At 41.5% G+C, this 13,317-nt stretch overlaps 1 protein-coding gene across 3 annotated transcripts in view; it reads right to left on the reverse strand.

Annotated features, from left to right (window-relative positions):
* The window catches only part of RC3H1 (ring finger and CCCH-type domains 1), an 86,510-nt gene that overhangs the window by 41,858 nt on the left and 31,335 nt on the right, over window positions 1-13,317 (reverse strand). For all 3 annotated transcript variants that reach the window (XM_063133831.1, XM_063133823.1, XM_063133816.1), the window contains exon 2: window positions 5,037-5,396. In XM_063133831.1, the coding sequence (XP_062989901.1) occupies window positions 5,037-5,267 (231 nt within the window). In that variant the 5' untranslated portion in view covers window positions 5,268-5,396. The remainder of the gene's footprint in view (window positions 1-5,036; window positions 5,397-13,317) is intronic.

The raw sequence follows: 13,317 nt of genomic DNA on the forward strand, positions 1-13,317 counted from the left end.
TGTGGAAAGAAAACAAGCAAACTGCAAAAATGAAAATGGATTGCCAAATTTAAAGCAGCTATACCATCTTCTCATTAAAATGCAACATACCTTTGAAACTCCTCACTTTTAATAACTTATATCAGCTTTAAAAAGATCCAAAGCAAAAATACAAGTCACATATTTCTACCAGTGAACTTATCAAATTTACCAGGTTTATATCTCTCAGGGTATGGCCTTACAACTATTCCTTAAATGCACCCAATAACAAATTTATTATTCTTATGAAGTTTGAAAAGGTTTCCTTTTCTTTCAACATTTCTATCCTGCTTTTCTACAAAAATATATTCAAGGCAGAATGCATTGCAATCAGGCGGCCTCTTTTTAAAAACATGATAACACCCTTTTCAGTAACAAAGAAAAAATATCTCAAAAGTACTACTAGCAAGTAGTCTATGCTGTGGCTATCCTGAAACCAGCTTCCTTATCCAGAGACCTCTATTTTCAATTTCTATTTTCAATAGAAAACTGTGTGCAGTTCTGGTCACCACATCTAAAAAAAGATATTATAGAGCTGGAAAAAGTGCAGAAAAGGGGAACTAAAATGATTAAGGGGCTGGAGCATCTCCCCTATGAGGGAATGCTACATCAACTGGGATTGTTTAGCTTGGAAAAAAGGAGGCTAAGGGGAGACATGATAGAGGTGTACAAAATTATGTATGGTATCAACAACATACTAGAACCGGGGTCATCCATGAAGGTGATTGGTGGAAGATCCAGGACAAATAAGAGGAAGCACGTCTTCACACAGCGCATAGTTAAATTATGGAATTCACTACCACAAGATGCAGTGATGGTCACCAGTTTGGACGGCTTTAAAAGGGGGTTGGATAAATTCCTGGAGGAGAAGTCTATCAATGGCTACTAGCCATGATGGTTATGTGCTACCTCCAGTATCCGAGGCAGTAAGCTTGTGTACACCAATTGCTGGGGAACATGGGTGGGAGGGTGCTGCTTTGTTGGGAGGTTCCTGCTTTGTTGGTCCCTGGTCGATAGCTAGTTGGCCACCGTGTGAACAGAGTGCTGGACTAGATGGACCCTCGGTCTGACCCAGCATGGCACTTCTTAAGTTCTTAAGATGCTGTGAGTTAATGACCAGAGAAAGTGGGCTTCACGAGCAAGTTCCCAACTATCCCTTCCCTGTTCAAATCTTCTGAACTCCAAAAAGCATTAAATTATTGTTACTGTTTTAAATATTTGCATTCAAATTGCTGTAAGCTGCTTTGTGAAAGCTTGCTTTCAAAAGTGGAATATAAACATGTAGATCTACACACACTTACATGGATAATAGGACAGAAAAAGAGAAATTAAGTCTGAAGCAAATTTATTCACTGTTTTTGGCAAGTGGCTGCTAATAATCATAACAATTCTACCATAAGAAGAACCATGCTGGATCTATCTCATGGCTCTTCTAGTCCAGCATTCTATCCCCAACCAGATACCTATGGGAAGCTCACAAGCAGGGCATGAGTGCAATAGCATCATTTTGGTCATGTTCCCCAGCAAATGGCATTTGAGTCATACTGCCTCTGATATTGGGAGGCAATATATAGATATTACAACTAGTAGCTATTGATAGCACCATCTTCTATTAATTTGTCTAATCCTCTTTTAAAGCCATCCAAGTTGGTGGCCATCACTACATTTTGTGGTAGCAAATTCCACAGTTTTAACTATTCATGGGGTCAATAAGTACTTCTTTTTGTATATCTGAATCTCACACTGTTCAGCTTCATTGGATGATTCCAGGTTCTAGTATTATGAGGTATTCCACAACATGAACATTTTATATGACTCAAAATCTCCAATATATACTTAAAACCCCTGAACCTTGTAACCTTTCCTCATGGGGGAGTTGCTCCAGACCTTGATCATTCTGGATATGAAAGTAGCCATATCAAAACTATAAACAATATTCAAAGTGTGGTCACACCATAGAATTGTAGCATCCTCTAACTAAAGGCTAGCTCACACACTAGTTTCATGCAGGGCTGCCAGTTTGCAACCAAGAGATTGGTGATATACTTTGAAATCCCCTAATGAAAGAGGCGAGGAGGCATGACATCTGTCAGCCATTCCCTCCTCAATCCTGCAATCCAGCACCACCCATCTGCTGTAGAGACCAGGGTTGCAGGTATGCTGCAGGGCAGGTTGGGTGAGGGTGGATGACAGTCCTGGGGTGTTAATGGCAGGGGAGGGGTGAACTGCAGCTGTATTGTCTGCTGCTACATCTAAATGAGTTTAAACCAATATCTGACTGTTCCACAGAGTGCAATCTGGCAAGCCCTACTTTTTATGGCTCCCCCTTCTAGAAAACTCTGTTTTAAAAAACAAAACACTATGCCTTATAATGTATTAAATTGTTTTTTTGGAAACAGTGGCTTACCAAAGCCACAACCTGCTAAACAATTATATCCTCCCTAACCCCCAAACCCCACAGGTTATTAAAGAATCTGACAGAAATTATACATGTTAAGTCTCAAAATGCACCCTTTAGAGAGAGTGCTCACGTCACTGTCAAAAGAACCAACTCTTTGAACTCTACGAACAAAAACTACCCAAATTAAATATCCTAAAATACATATAACAACAAATATTGTTATACCTGTTTTTATTATGTAGAAATCAATGACTTAAATTTATTAAGTAGAAATCAATGTCAATTATCTAAAAAGGGCCTTAGGTGACATGATGCTGACCAAATGTTTACAATCTGAGAACACAGCAATGAATTAGGGAAGTAAATTGATAATTACTGAACTAAAGCAAGAGTAGGCAACCTGGTGACCTTCAGATGTTTGGGACTACAACTTCAATAAGCCTCAGCCAGCATGTCCAGTGGTCAGGGATGATGGGAGCAGCAGTCCAAAACATTCTAGAGACTATCAGGTTGCCTGAACTAAAGAACACAAAGTTGGGCTTCTGAGATAAGGAATTAAAATTCAAGAAACACTAGCCTAACATAGTAAGGCTTGAAGTTAAAGACTTGAATATATTAAATTAGATGAAGTACAAAATGAGGAGGCAATAGTTTTACTGTTTTCTAGATCATTTCAAACAAATGCAAGTTGGAGATAACTGCAAGACTTCAAATCCCTCACCCCTGCTGCCATTAGTGAAGACCTTGTTACAGCAATTTCTAAATATTTAACACTGGAAAATATTAAATAACTAAACAAATATCTAAATACCTAAACACTGGAAAAGGTGAACAAGTCATTATATTGAACAAGTATGGTTGATCCCTGCATTGTGCAGTGGGCAAATACTATGGTCTTAAGTTTAAATACATCAGCCTCTTGGTGTGAGTATCTTTAGTGTGATCCAATCGACAACTTGCTAGACTCAGGCTAAATGCTGGACGGGTTACTCTCTATAACCCTCAAATTCCCATATGCAACAATAGTAAACCAAAACACAGCATGGGTAAGGAGATTGGTGTTATGTTTGGCATGAGACAAAGAGCTAACTACAGATTAGAACCCAAGCCATGGTTTGAACAAACAAACAAATAGGTAAGCCATGGTGTAAAGTTGCTTTCATTCTCTTTCTTCTCAACTTCATAATTTCATTCCCATCTCCATGATGCAGCAGCCTCTGAATCAATGGCCATAATTCTAGATTAAAAAATCTCTACATCTGCCCAAAAGTTTTCCTTATCTCAGATCAGATCATCTCTTTATTGTTTGTAGCCAATGGCCATCACAACATCATAAAACATTAAAACATTAATCTGATTAAAACCATTGAAACAGTAAAACAAGTTAACACATTAAGCAAAATAGAACAGCAATAAAACACATTATCTTGAATCAATGCCATACTTTCTGTTATTATCTACCTTACCCAAGGTCAGAATCCAGACCTGCCACAAAAGCTCTCCTTAACTTTAATGCTGCTAGGGCAAATAGGGCCACCCTGTAGCTTAGTTTTCCTTATCTACTGTAGAGAAGCTGGCATGTCATGTACTTCCCACTCTCTTGCCCAAATCCACAGGATGTGGCTTTTTTGCAAAGTCTGTGCCAGTGGCAAATGGGAAGAAAAAAGGAAAGGACCCTCTCGTGCAAGCACTGAGTCATTACTGACTCTTGGAGGGATGCCAACTTTCGCTGATGTTTTCTTGGCAGGCCTTATAGCGGGGTGGTTTGCCGTTGCCTTCCCCGGCCATTATTCCCTTTCCCCCAGCTAACTGGGTACTCATTTTACTGACCTCGGGAGGATGGAAGGCTGAGTCGACCCGAGCCGGCTGCCTGAAACCAGCTTCCGCTGGGATCGAACTCAGGCCGTGGGGAGAGTTTCAGCTGCAGAAACTGCTGCTTTATTGCTCTGCACCACTTAAATCCTCACCTCACTTTTCTAGTTTTCTGCCTTGGCAAGCATGGATCAGGCATTGCCTGCCTATGTGAGGCTGACACTAGGCAGTACTTGCTTGCTCCTCGTTGGTAGGATTCCCTCCTCCTATCAATCAGTGCTTCCCTAAGGAGGCTGAATAAAGATGGGATGTTTTTATTGTGTTATGTCATCTTCAACCGCTCACCCATGTAGAAGTCAATTTGAATTGTTATCATGTATCATGCTCTTTCTCTCTCTCTGCTTACTTATTTTCACCTCCCATTTAATAAAAGTCTTCCTAATATCAATTCTGAGCAGTCTGACTCCAAGCGCCAGCTGAGTGTCTTCCCACCCTGCTTGTGCCCCAATCTGGATTGCCCCATTTCCCCCCAGTCTACTGAAGATTTCATACATTTGAGAACGATATAAATAATAGACTGCTGCATTTGTTGAGTTCTATTCGTTGACATCTTTGTACAGTTTTTTACTGTTGTAAACCGCCCAGAGAGCTATGGCTGTGGGGCAGTATATAAATGTAATAAATAAATAAATAAATTATACACACACACACTTGCACATTCCACAGTAAACATATGTACTGGAAAAAGTGGATAAACAAACCAAACAGTTGAAGGACAAAGAGATCATCGCTAAAGCAGCCTTACCTGAGCACCCACAAGCTGCAACAAGGCTGAGTTCACAGGAAGGTGCTCAATATCTGTGTTGATATTGGTCTGGTCGAAGGGGCATGCCTTCCGGTGGAGCTTGTTCAGGCACATCTTGCAGACCGTGTGGCCACAGCCCAGGCTGATGGGCTTTCGGATCGTTTCGTCGAACGTTTGCGTGCAAATCGGGCAGGAGAGAAAATCCGTCCATTGTGGAGCTTGTACAGGCATTGCTTCAGGCGTTATTTCACAAGACAAAATCTAAAGCAGATTCCACTGGAATCAAATTTTTTTGGAAAAAAATTGTTTTTAAATATCTTCTGTAAGTACAGACAGTCAGCACATAGTGTGAAATATATCCTGAAAGAGTAAACAGAAAGAAAAAAGAAACAGTTAGCACACACAGATATTATATTAATCTACCTGATTAAAGCATATACCCTTGACAGAGTACTTGGGAGTTGTGACTTCCATTTTATTCCCATGCTTGAGCTAACCTTGGACAACCCATTTATCTCAATGCCTCAGAATCATTATTTTACTACACCAAAAAAACAGTACTGCAAATTGTGTTTAGGCTTCCTGACATGTTTGAAAAGTAGAGATCACAAGGGCTTTATTTTAGGGGGGAACCCTCTTCTTTAAATTCCTGTTACCAGCGTTTTGGGGAATTACAGACTGGGTAAAATGCAATCATTCCAAAGACAGCGAACCAGAAAATGCAGGAAAGCAAGGAATTGATTCTAGTTTCCTTTTCTCCCTTGTGCCTTGGTGCTGAAATAGTGCCAGATACTGTAAGTTAGAAGGCGTGACTCAGTCTCTGATCTGTTTTGGGATGTGGGAAGCTTCTTGCTGATCCTCAGTTTCCACTTCTAGCTGGCTTTCACCAATTACTAGAGGGTGGGGTGGGCTCACTGAAGGACTTCAAGCAGAGTCTGGACAGCCATCTGTTGCTCTGGATTTCCTGAATCCAGGAGGTGGGACTAATTTCCCTCTGTGGTCAGAGCTGGGTCAGATGAGTTTCATGAGAGTATAGCAAAGTCTAATTCTCAACTAGGCCGATGAACTGCAGAAATGAAGAGTAGCTGAAACCCAAACTTAAATATAGAGTAACAGCTTTGAAGTTTTGACTAGAATGAGAAATCAACGTTTTGAGACAGGTTTCATAAAACCATAGGAGTGGAGGTATGTATGCATTGGCCGTATATGGTTTGTGTGAGAGTTGTTTGGAGAAATGATTTTGGGGTGATTTTCCTGTTGTGAAGAAATACATTTGGGGGAATTTTAGAAGAACTTTATTAAAAAAGATATTTAGCTGTGATCTGGGAAATTGGCTTGACTTTCTGAGAAGTAGGTGTTTTGTTGGAGCAGAAAACTGGATTCAAAGGAGTATGGGTTTTTTAACCTCAACAGTTGGCCTTTCAATGAAATCACTGTTTTGTTGTAGGAATAAAACTTGTGATTGCCCACAGCCCATGACAACCACCCTGTAGCTCCCCCGCTGCCACCATCCTGGTCATATAAACAGTAGCCAATCTGCGACAGGGCGCAAAACATTCTATGAAAAATCCAAATGTGCTCACAAGCCTGAAAAGATTGGAAAGTGCTGAACTATATTAACGTGATGCAACCTGATTAATTCCACCACCACCAAATGTCTATTCATGACATAGCAATTTCATCTGACTATCCACAAAGTTGTAAGGGCACTTCTACAGGACATGTAATATTATTTTAATAAAGAAGGTAATATTATTTTAATAAAGGAGGTGATGCACATACCAAAGATAAAATGAATGTAACTGCAAGAAATCTTTGCAAAGTTTTTCTCTCTGGCTACCTGGAAGGAATTCTTGTCACAAATAACCAGGCAAGTGACAATTCACAAGTCTGTTTTTAAGACAGAAGTAGGAGCAAAGAAGACAACATTGATGGCTGAAATTCTCAGGATGCAGAATTCTGCACTCAGTCCCAGAGTCGATGCTTTTGCTCACATTGCTTGTTAGTGTAAAACAGCATTTTGTACATACAGTACTTTTTCAGTTGGCTGCTTTGCCATTTTCCATGTACAAGAACTGCAGAATCTCCAAAGGAGACCACTCTAAAAGTTACACACGTTATTAGGGCCACTCCCAGAGGCATTCAGATCTTCAGATCTGATCAGCCTTATGTTTCATCAAGAGTGTATAAACTGGTCAAAATCATACCCTATCTTAAAATAAAGGCATTCTCCTCCAGAATACTCAAGGTACTTTCATAAGGTTCTGGGCAGAAGTTAATAGTTCAGTAAATCACTTAAGGAATACTATTGAGAAAAGGTAGTTTTTAAAGCATTCTACGAACACATATTTGCTCTTTTAATTTTGGCCCTTCTGTGGTCATTTATGATGCTCATTTCCACCAGCCAGTATCTATGGGTGCACAACGTCATGGGTACCTTAAGTAAATAAACCTCCATCTAGTTTCTAGGCTTCTGTTCATACTAACACATCAAACAAATGCACCTCTCCTATAGAGATGCCAATCCAAGAGTAAACTTTGCAGAAAAGCAGACAACTAAATATGTTCAAATACCATAATTTATACGGATTGCAGAATTTTCTGGTGTCACAAAGTTTTTGATTTATTGAAAGCAAAGAATGCATAATACTGGCTGTTCCTCACTAACAAAAGTAGTTAAGACTTTCACAAAGAGATTGATAAAAAAAAGTCCATTGCAGGTCTGCAATTTATTGTTCAACTGGCTTTTATTCCAAAATAGCATAATTTGAATCTTTATTGCTTGTTAGCCAACTAGGCCATTCGCAAACAAATAAAAGTGGCAAAATAACATATTAACATAATAACATAATAGCATATCCATACTCCATCACACCACAATCAGAAGAATAATACAAGCTAGTAATATAAAACTGATAGTAGGCTCAATTGCAGTACCAGTACTGGCCCGCAAGTAAGATTAGTAAAATTTAATCCTATATGGCAAACAGAAGCTTCCGTACCTCCAGCGCCCGCTGTACAAATTTTGCAGTCCTGAACGATATATAATGATCAGAGCCTAACAATAATATCTGAGTTACATTCTTAGGTGACATGTGGTTGAACCCGGGAATCAGGGGCACAAGGTATTGCTTCCTCAGCTCGACATACACTGGACACTCAGCTAGAAAGTGTGTCATGTCCTCAGTTTTGGGGCAGCTGGCTGGGCAGTCAGCTTTAGCGCGTGGATGGGTCCTGTAACGTGCTTTCACCTCCATTAACTGGAGTGAATTTAACCTGCACCGGGTAAATAACCATCTCAACTCATGTGAGGTAACAGAAGTTAAGTATAAAGGGGCTTTTCCCGGGGCAGTAATTATACTTTTGTATATCGTATTTGAATGGCTCGCTTTGATGACAGCCAATGATGATTGTGGGGAGGAACAGAGGATAAGTTCAACTAGCCCCAGACGTGATGACGCAGCTAGCTCAAACCCGAAAGGACGGCTAGCGGCCGATGGTGCTGGTGGTGAACGACGAATCCGATGTTCTAAAGGACAACACACCATAGGAACCTGGAATGTAAGATCTATGAGCCAGGGCAAACTGGACGTGGTTATTGGCGAGATGTCAAGATTAAATATAGATATATTGGGTGTCAGTGAACTGAAATGGACCGGAATGGGCCACTTCACATCAGATCAGCACCAGATCTACTACTGTGGACAAGAGGATCACAGAAGAAATGGAGTAGCCTTCATAATTAACAATAAAGTGGCTAAAGCAGTGCTTGGATACAATCCAAAAAACGATAGAATGATCTCAATTCGAATTCAGGGTAAGCCATTTAACATCACAGTGATCCAAATATATGCCCCAACCACAGATGCTGAAGAAGCAGAAGTAGATCAGTTCTATGAGGATCTGCAGCACCTACTGGATAATACACCAAAAAGAGATGTTATTTTCGTTACAGGAGACTGGAACGCTAAGGTGGGCAATCAAATGACACCTGGAATTACAGGTAAGCATGGTCTAGGAGAACAAAATGAAGCGGGACATAGGCTGATAGAATTTTGCCAGGACAACTCACTGTGCATAACAAACACTCTCTTCCAACAACCGAAAAGACGGCTTTATACATGGACTTCACCAGATGGCCGACACCGAAATCAGATTGACTACATCCTTTGCAGCCAAAGGTGGCGAACATCTATACAGACAGTAAAAACAAGACCTGGAGCTGACTGTAGTTCAGATCACGAACTTCTTATTGCACAATTTAGAATCAAACTAAAGAGAATAGGGAAGACCCACAGATCAGTTAGATATGAGCTCACTAATATTCCTAATGAATATGCAGTGGAAGTGAAGAACAGATTTAAGGGACTAGATTTAGTAGATAGGGTCCCGGAAGAACTATGGACAGAAGTTCGCAACATTGTCCAAGAGGTGGCAACAAAAAACGTCCCAAAGAAAAAGAAAACCAAGAAGGCAAGATGGCTGTCTGCTGAGACACTGGAAGTAGCCCAAGAAAGAAGGAAAGCAAAAGGCAACAGTGATAGGGGGAGATATGCGCAATTAAATGCAAAATTCCAGAGGTTAGCCAGAAGAGATAAGGAATTATTTTTAAACAAGCAATGTGCGGAAGTGGAAGAAGACAATAGAATAGGAAGGACAAGAGACCTCTTCCAGAAAATTAGAAACATCGGTGGCAAATTCCAGGCAAAAATGGGTATGATCAAAAACAAAGATGGCAAGGACCTAACAGAAACAGAAGAGATCAAGAAAAGGTGGCAAGAATATACGGAAGATCTGTATAGGAAGGATAATAATATCGGGGATAGCTCAGATGGTGAGGTCAGTGAGTTAGAGCCAGACATCCTGAAGAGTGAGGTTGAATGGGCCTTAAGAAGCATTGCCAATAACAAGGCAGCAGGAGACGATGGTATCCCAGCTGAACTGTTTAAAATATTGCAAGATGATGCTGTCAAGGTGATGCATGCCATATGCCAGCAAATTTGGAGAACACAAGAATGGCCATCGGACTGGAAAAAATCAACTTATATCCCCATACCAAAAAAGGGAAACACTAAAGAATGTTCAAACTATCGGACAGTGGCACTTATTTCACATGCCAGCAAGGTAATGCTCAAGATCCTGCAAGGTAGACTCCAGCAATTCATGGAGCGAGAATTGCCAGATGTACAAGCTGGGTTTAGAAAAGGCAGAGGAACTAGAGACCAAATTGCCAATATCCGCTGGATAATGGAGAAAGCCAGGGAGTTCCAGAAAAACATCTATTTCTGTTTTATCGACTATTCTAAAGCCTTTGACTGTGTGGATCATAACAAACTGTGGCAAGTTCTTGGTGGTATGGGGATACCAAGTCATCTGGTCTGCCTCCTAAGGAATCTGTATAACGAACAAGTAGCAACGGTAAGAACAGACCACGGAACAACGGACTGGTTTAAGATTGGGAAAGGAGTACGGCAGGGTTGCATACTCTCACCTTATCTATTCAACTTGTATGCAGAACACATCATGCGACGTGCTGGGCTTGACGAATCCAAGGCTGGAGTTAAAATTGCAGGAAGAAACATTAACAATCTCAGATATGCAGATGACACCACTTTGATGGCTGAAAGCGAGGAGGAGCTGAGGATCCTTATGACAAAGGTGAAAGAAGAAAGTGCAAAAGCCGGGTTGCAGTTAAACCTCAAAAAAACCAAGATTATGGCAACTAGCTTGATTGATAACTGGCAAATAGAGGGAGAAAACGTGGAGGCAGTGACAGACTTTGTATTTCTGGGCGCAAAGATTACTGCAGACGCTGACTGCAGCCAGGAAATCAGAAGACGTTTACTTCTTGGGAGGAGAGCAATGACAAATCTTGATAAAATAGTTAAGAGCAGAGACACCACACTGACAACAAAGGTCCGCATAGTTAAAGCAATGGTATTCCCCGTAGTAACCTATGGCTGCGAGAGCTGGACCATAAGGAAAGCTGAGCGAAGGAAGATAGACGCTTTTGAACTGTGGTGCTGGAGGAAAATTCTGAGAGTGCCTTGGACTGCAAGAAGATCAAACCAGTCCATACTCCAGGAAATAAAGCCAGACTGCTCACTTGAGGGAATGGTATTAAAGGCAAAACTGAAGTACTTTGGCCACATAATGAGAAGACAGGATACCCTGGAGAAGAGGCTGATGCTAGGGAAAGTGGAAGGCAAAAGGAAGAGGGGCCGACCAAGGGCAAGATGGATGGATGATATTCTGGAGGTGACAGACTTGACCTTGGGGGAGCTAGGGGTGGCGACAGCTGACAGAAAGCTCTGGCGTGGGCTGGTCCATGAAGTCACGAAGAGTCGGAAACGACTGAACGAATAAACAACAACACAGTATTCTTGAGATCTCCTCTTTAGCCCCATCAAACCCTCTTGTAAGAAGATAAACTTGTGAGCAGCCCAATTTGGCTACAGAATGGCTCATCTTTTCTGCCCATGAATCTTTCCCCATATCCTCGTGTGTGGCCATAACCAGTGGAGAAACCAACTGGAACAGTATCTTTAGCCAGAAGGAGATTGCTGCTTTTAGAGCTAACGTTTGAATTGAGTGACACGCTGTTTCCAGCCGGACAATATCTTTGGATGTTGATCTGGGGACCCCAAGCGCTCTGGTTAAAAATTTGTGTTGCTCAATTGCTAATGGTGTAATATCTGCATGGGCCCATACAGGCGCCCCATACAGGATCTGTGGGAGTAATTTAGCTTTAAACAGCTCTATTAGGGGAGCTGTCATCTTCCCCCCAGGCCCAGCTGCAAAACGGAAGATAGCATTTGCAGTTACATTGGCTGATAAAGCTGTTACTTTTAAGTGCTCAGACCAAGATCCCGAACTCTGGACTGTTATTCCTAAGTATTTGTATTTATTCACCTGGTCGAGCTGGCGGTTGTCAATCTGCCAACGGTATATCTTCCTTTCCCCCCAAAAAACTAAGATTTTGGTTTTATCATAATTAATCTGGAGAGCTTCACTCGTACAGTATGCGCTTAGAGCTCTTAGCATCCTCCGTATCCCCACTTGAGTGTATGAAAGGAGGACAGCATCATCTGCGTACAATAACACAGAGACTGCTGTGGATGTCATATATCTTGACTTCAGCAAAGCTTTTGACAAAGTACCACATGACATTCTGATTAACAAACTAGCTAAAAGTGGGCTAGATGGAACAACTATTAGGTGGATCCACAGTTGGCTACAGAATCGGACTCAAAGAGTACTTATCAATAGAACCTTCTCAAACTGAGAGGAGGTAATAAGCGGAGTACCGCAGGGCTCAGTCCTGGGCCCAGTGCTCTTCAACATTTTTATTAATGATTTGAACGAGGAGGTGCAGGGAACGCTGATCAAATTTGCAGATGACACAAAATTGGGTGGGATAGCTAATACCCTGGAAGACAGAAACAAACTTCAAAGTGATCTTGATAGGCTGGAGTGCTGGGCTGAAAACAACAGAATGAAATTTAATAGGGATAAATGCCAAGTTCTACATTTAGGAAATAGAAACCAAATGCACAGTTACAAGATGGGGGATACTTGGTTCAGCAATACTACAAGCGAGAAAGATCTTGGAATTGTTGTAGATCACAAGCTGAATATGAGCCAACAGTGCGATATGGCTGCAAAAAAGGCAAATGCTATTTTGGGCTGCATTAATAGAAGTATAGCTTCCAAATCACGTGAGGTACTGGTTCCTCTCTATTCGGCCCTGGTTAGGCCTCATCTAGAGTATTGCGTCCAGTTCTGGGCTCCACAATTCAAGAAGGACGCAGACAAGCTGGAGCGTGTTCAGAAGAGGGCATGATCAGAGGTCTAGAAACAAAGCCCTATGAAGAGAGACTGAAAGAACTGGGCATGTTTAGCCTGGAGAAGAGAAGATTGAGGGGAGACATGATAGCACTCTTCAAATACTTAAAAGGTTGTCACACAGAGGAGGGCCAGGATCTCTTCTCGATCCTCCCAGAGTGCAGGACACGGAATAACGGGCTCAAGTTAAAGGAAGCCAGATTCCGGCTGGACATCAGGAAAAACTTCCTGACTGTTAGAGCAGTGCGACAATGGAATCAGCTACCTAGGGAGGTTGTGGGCTCTCCCACACTAGAGGCATTCAAGAGGCAGCTGGACAACCATCTGTCAGGGATGCTTTAGGGTGGATTCCTGCATTGAGCAGGGGGTTGGACTCGATGGCCTTGTAGGCCCCTTCCAACTCTGCTATTCTATGATTCTATGATTCTATGAGATG

The sequence above is a fragment of the Elgaria multicarinata genome, chromosome 1 (genome assembly GCF_023053635.1).
Source record: "Elgaria multicarinata webbii isolate HBS135686 ecotype San Diego chromosome 1, rElgMul1.1.pri, whole genome shotgun sequence".
Lineage (NCBI taxonomy): Eukaryota > Metazoa > Chordata > Lepidosauria > Squamata > Anguidae > Elgaria > Elgaria multicarinata.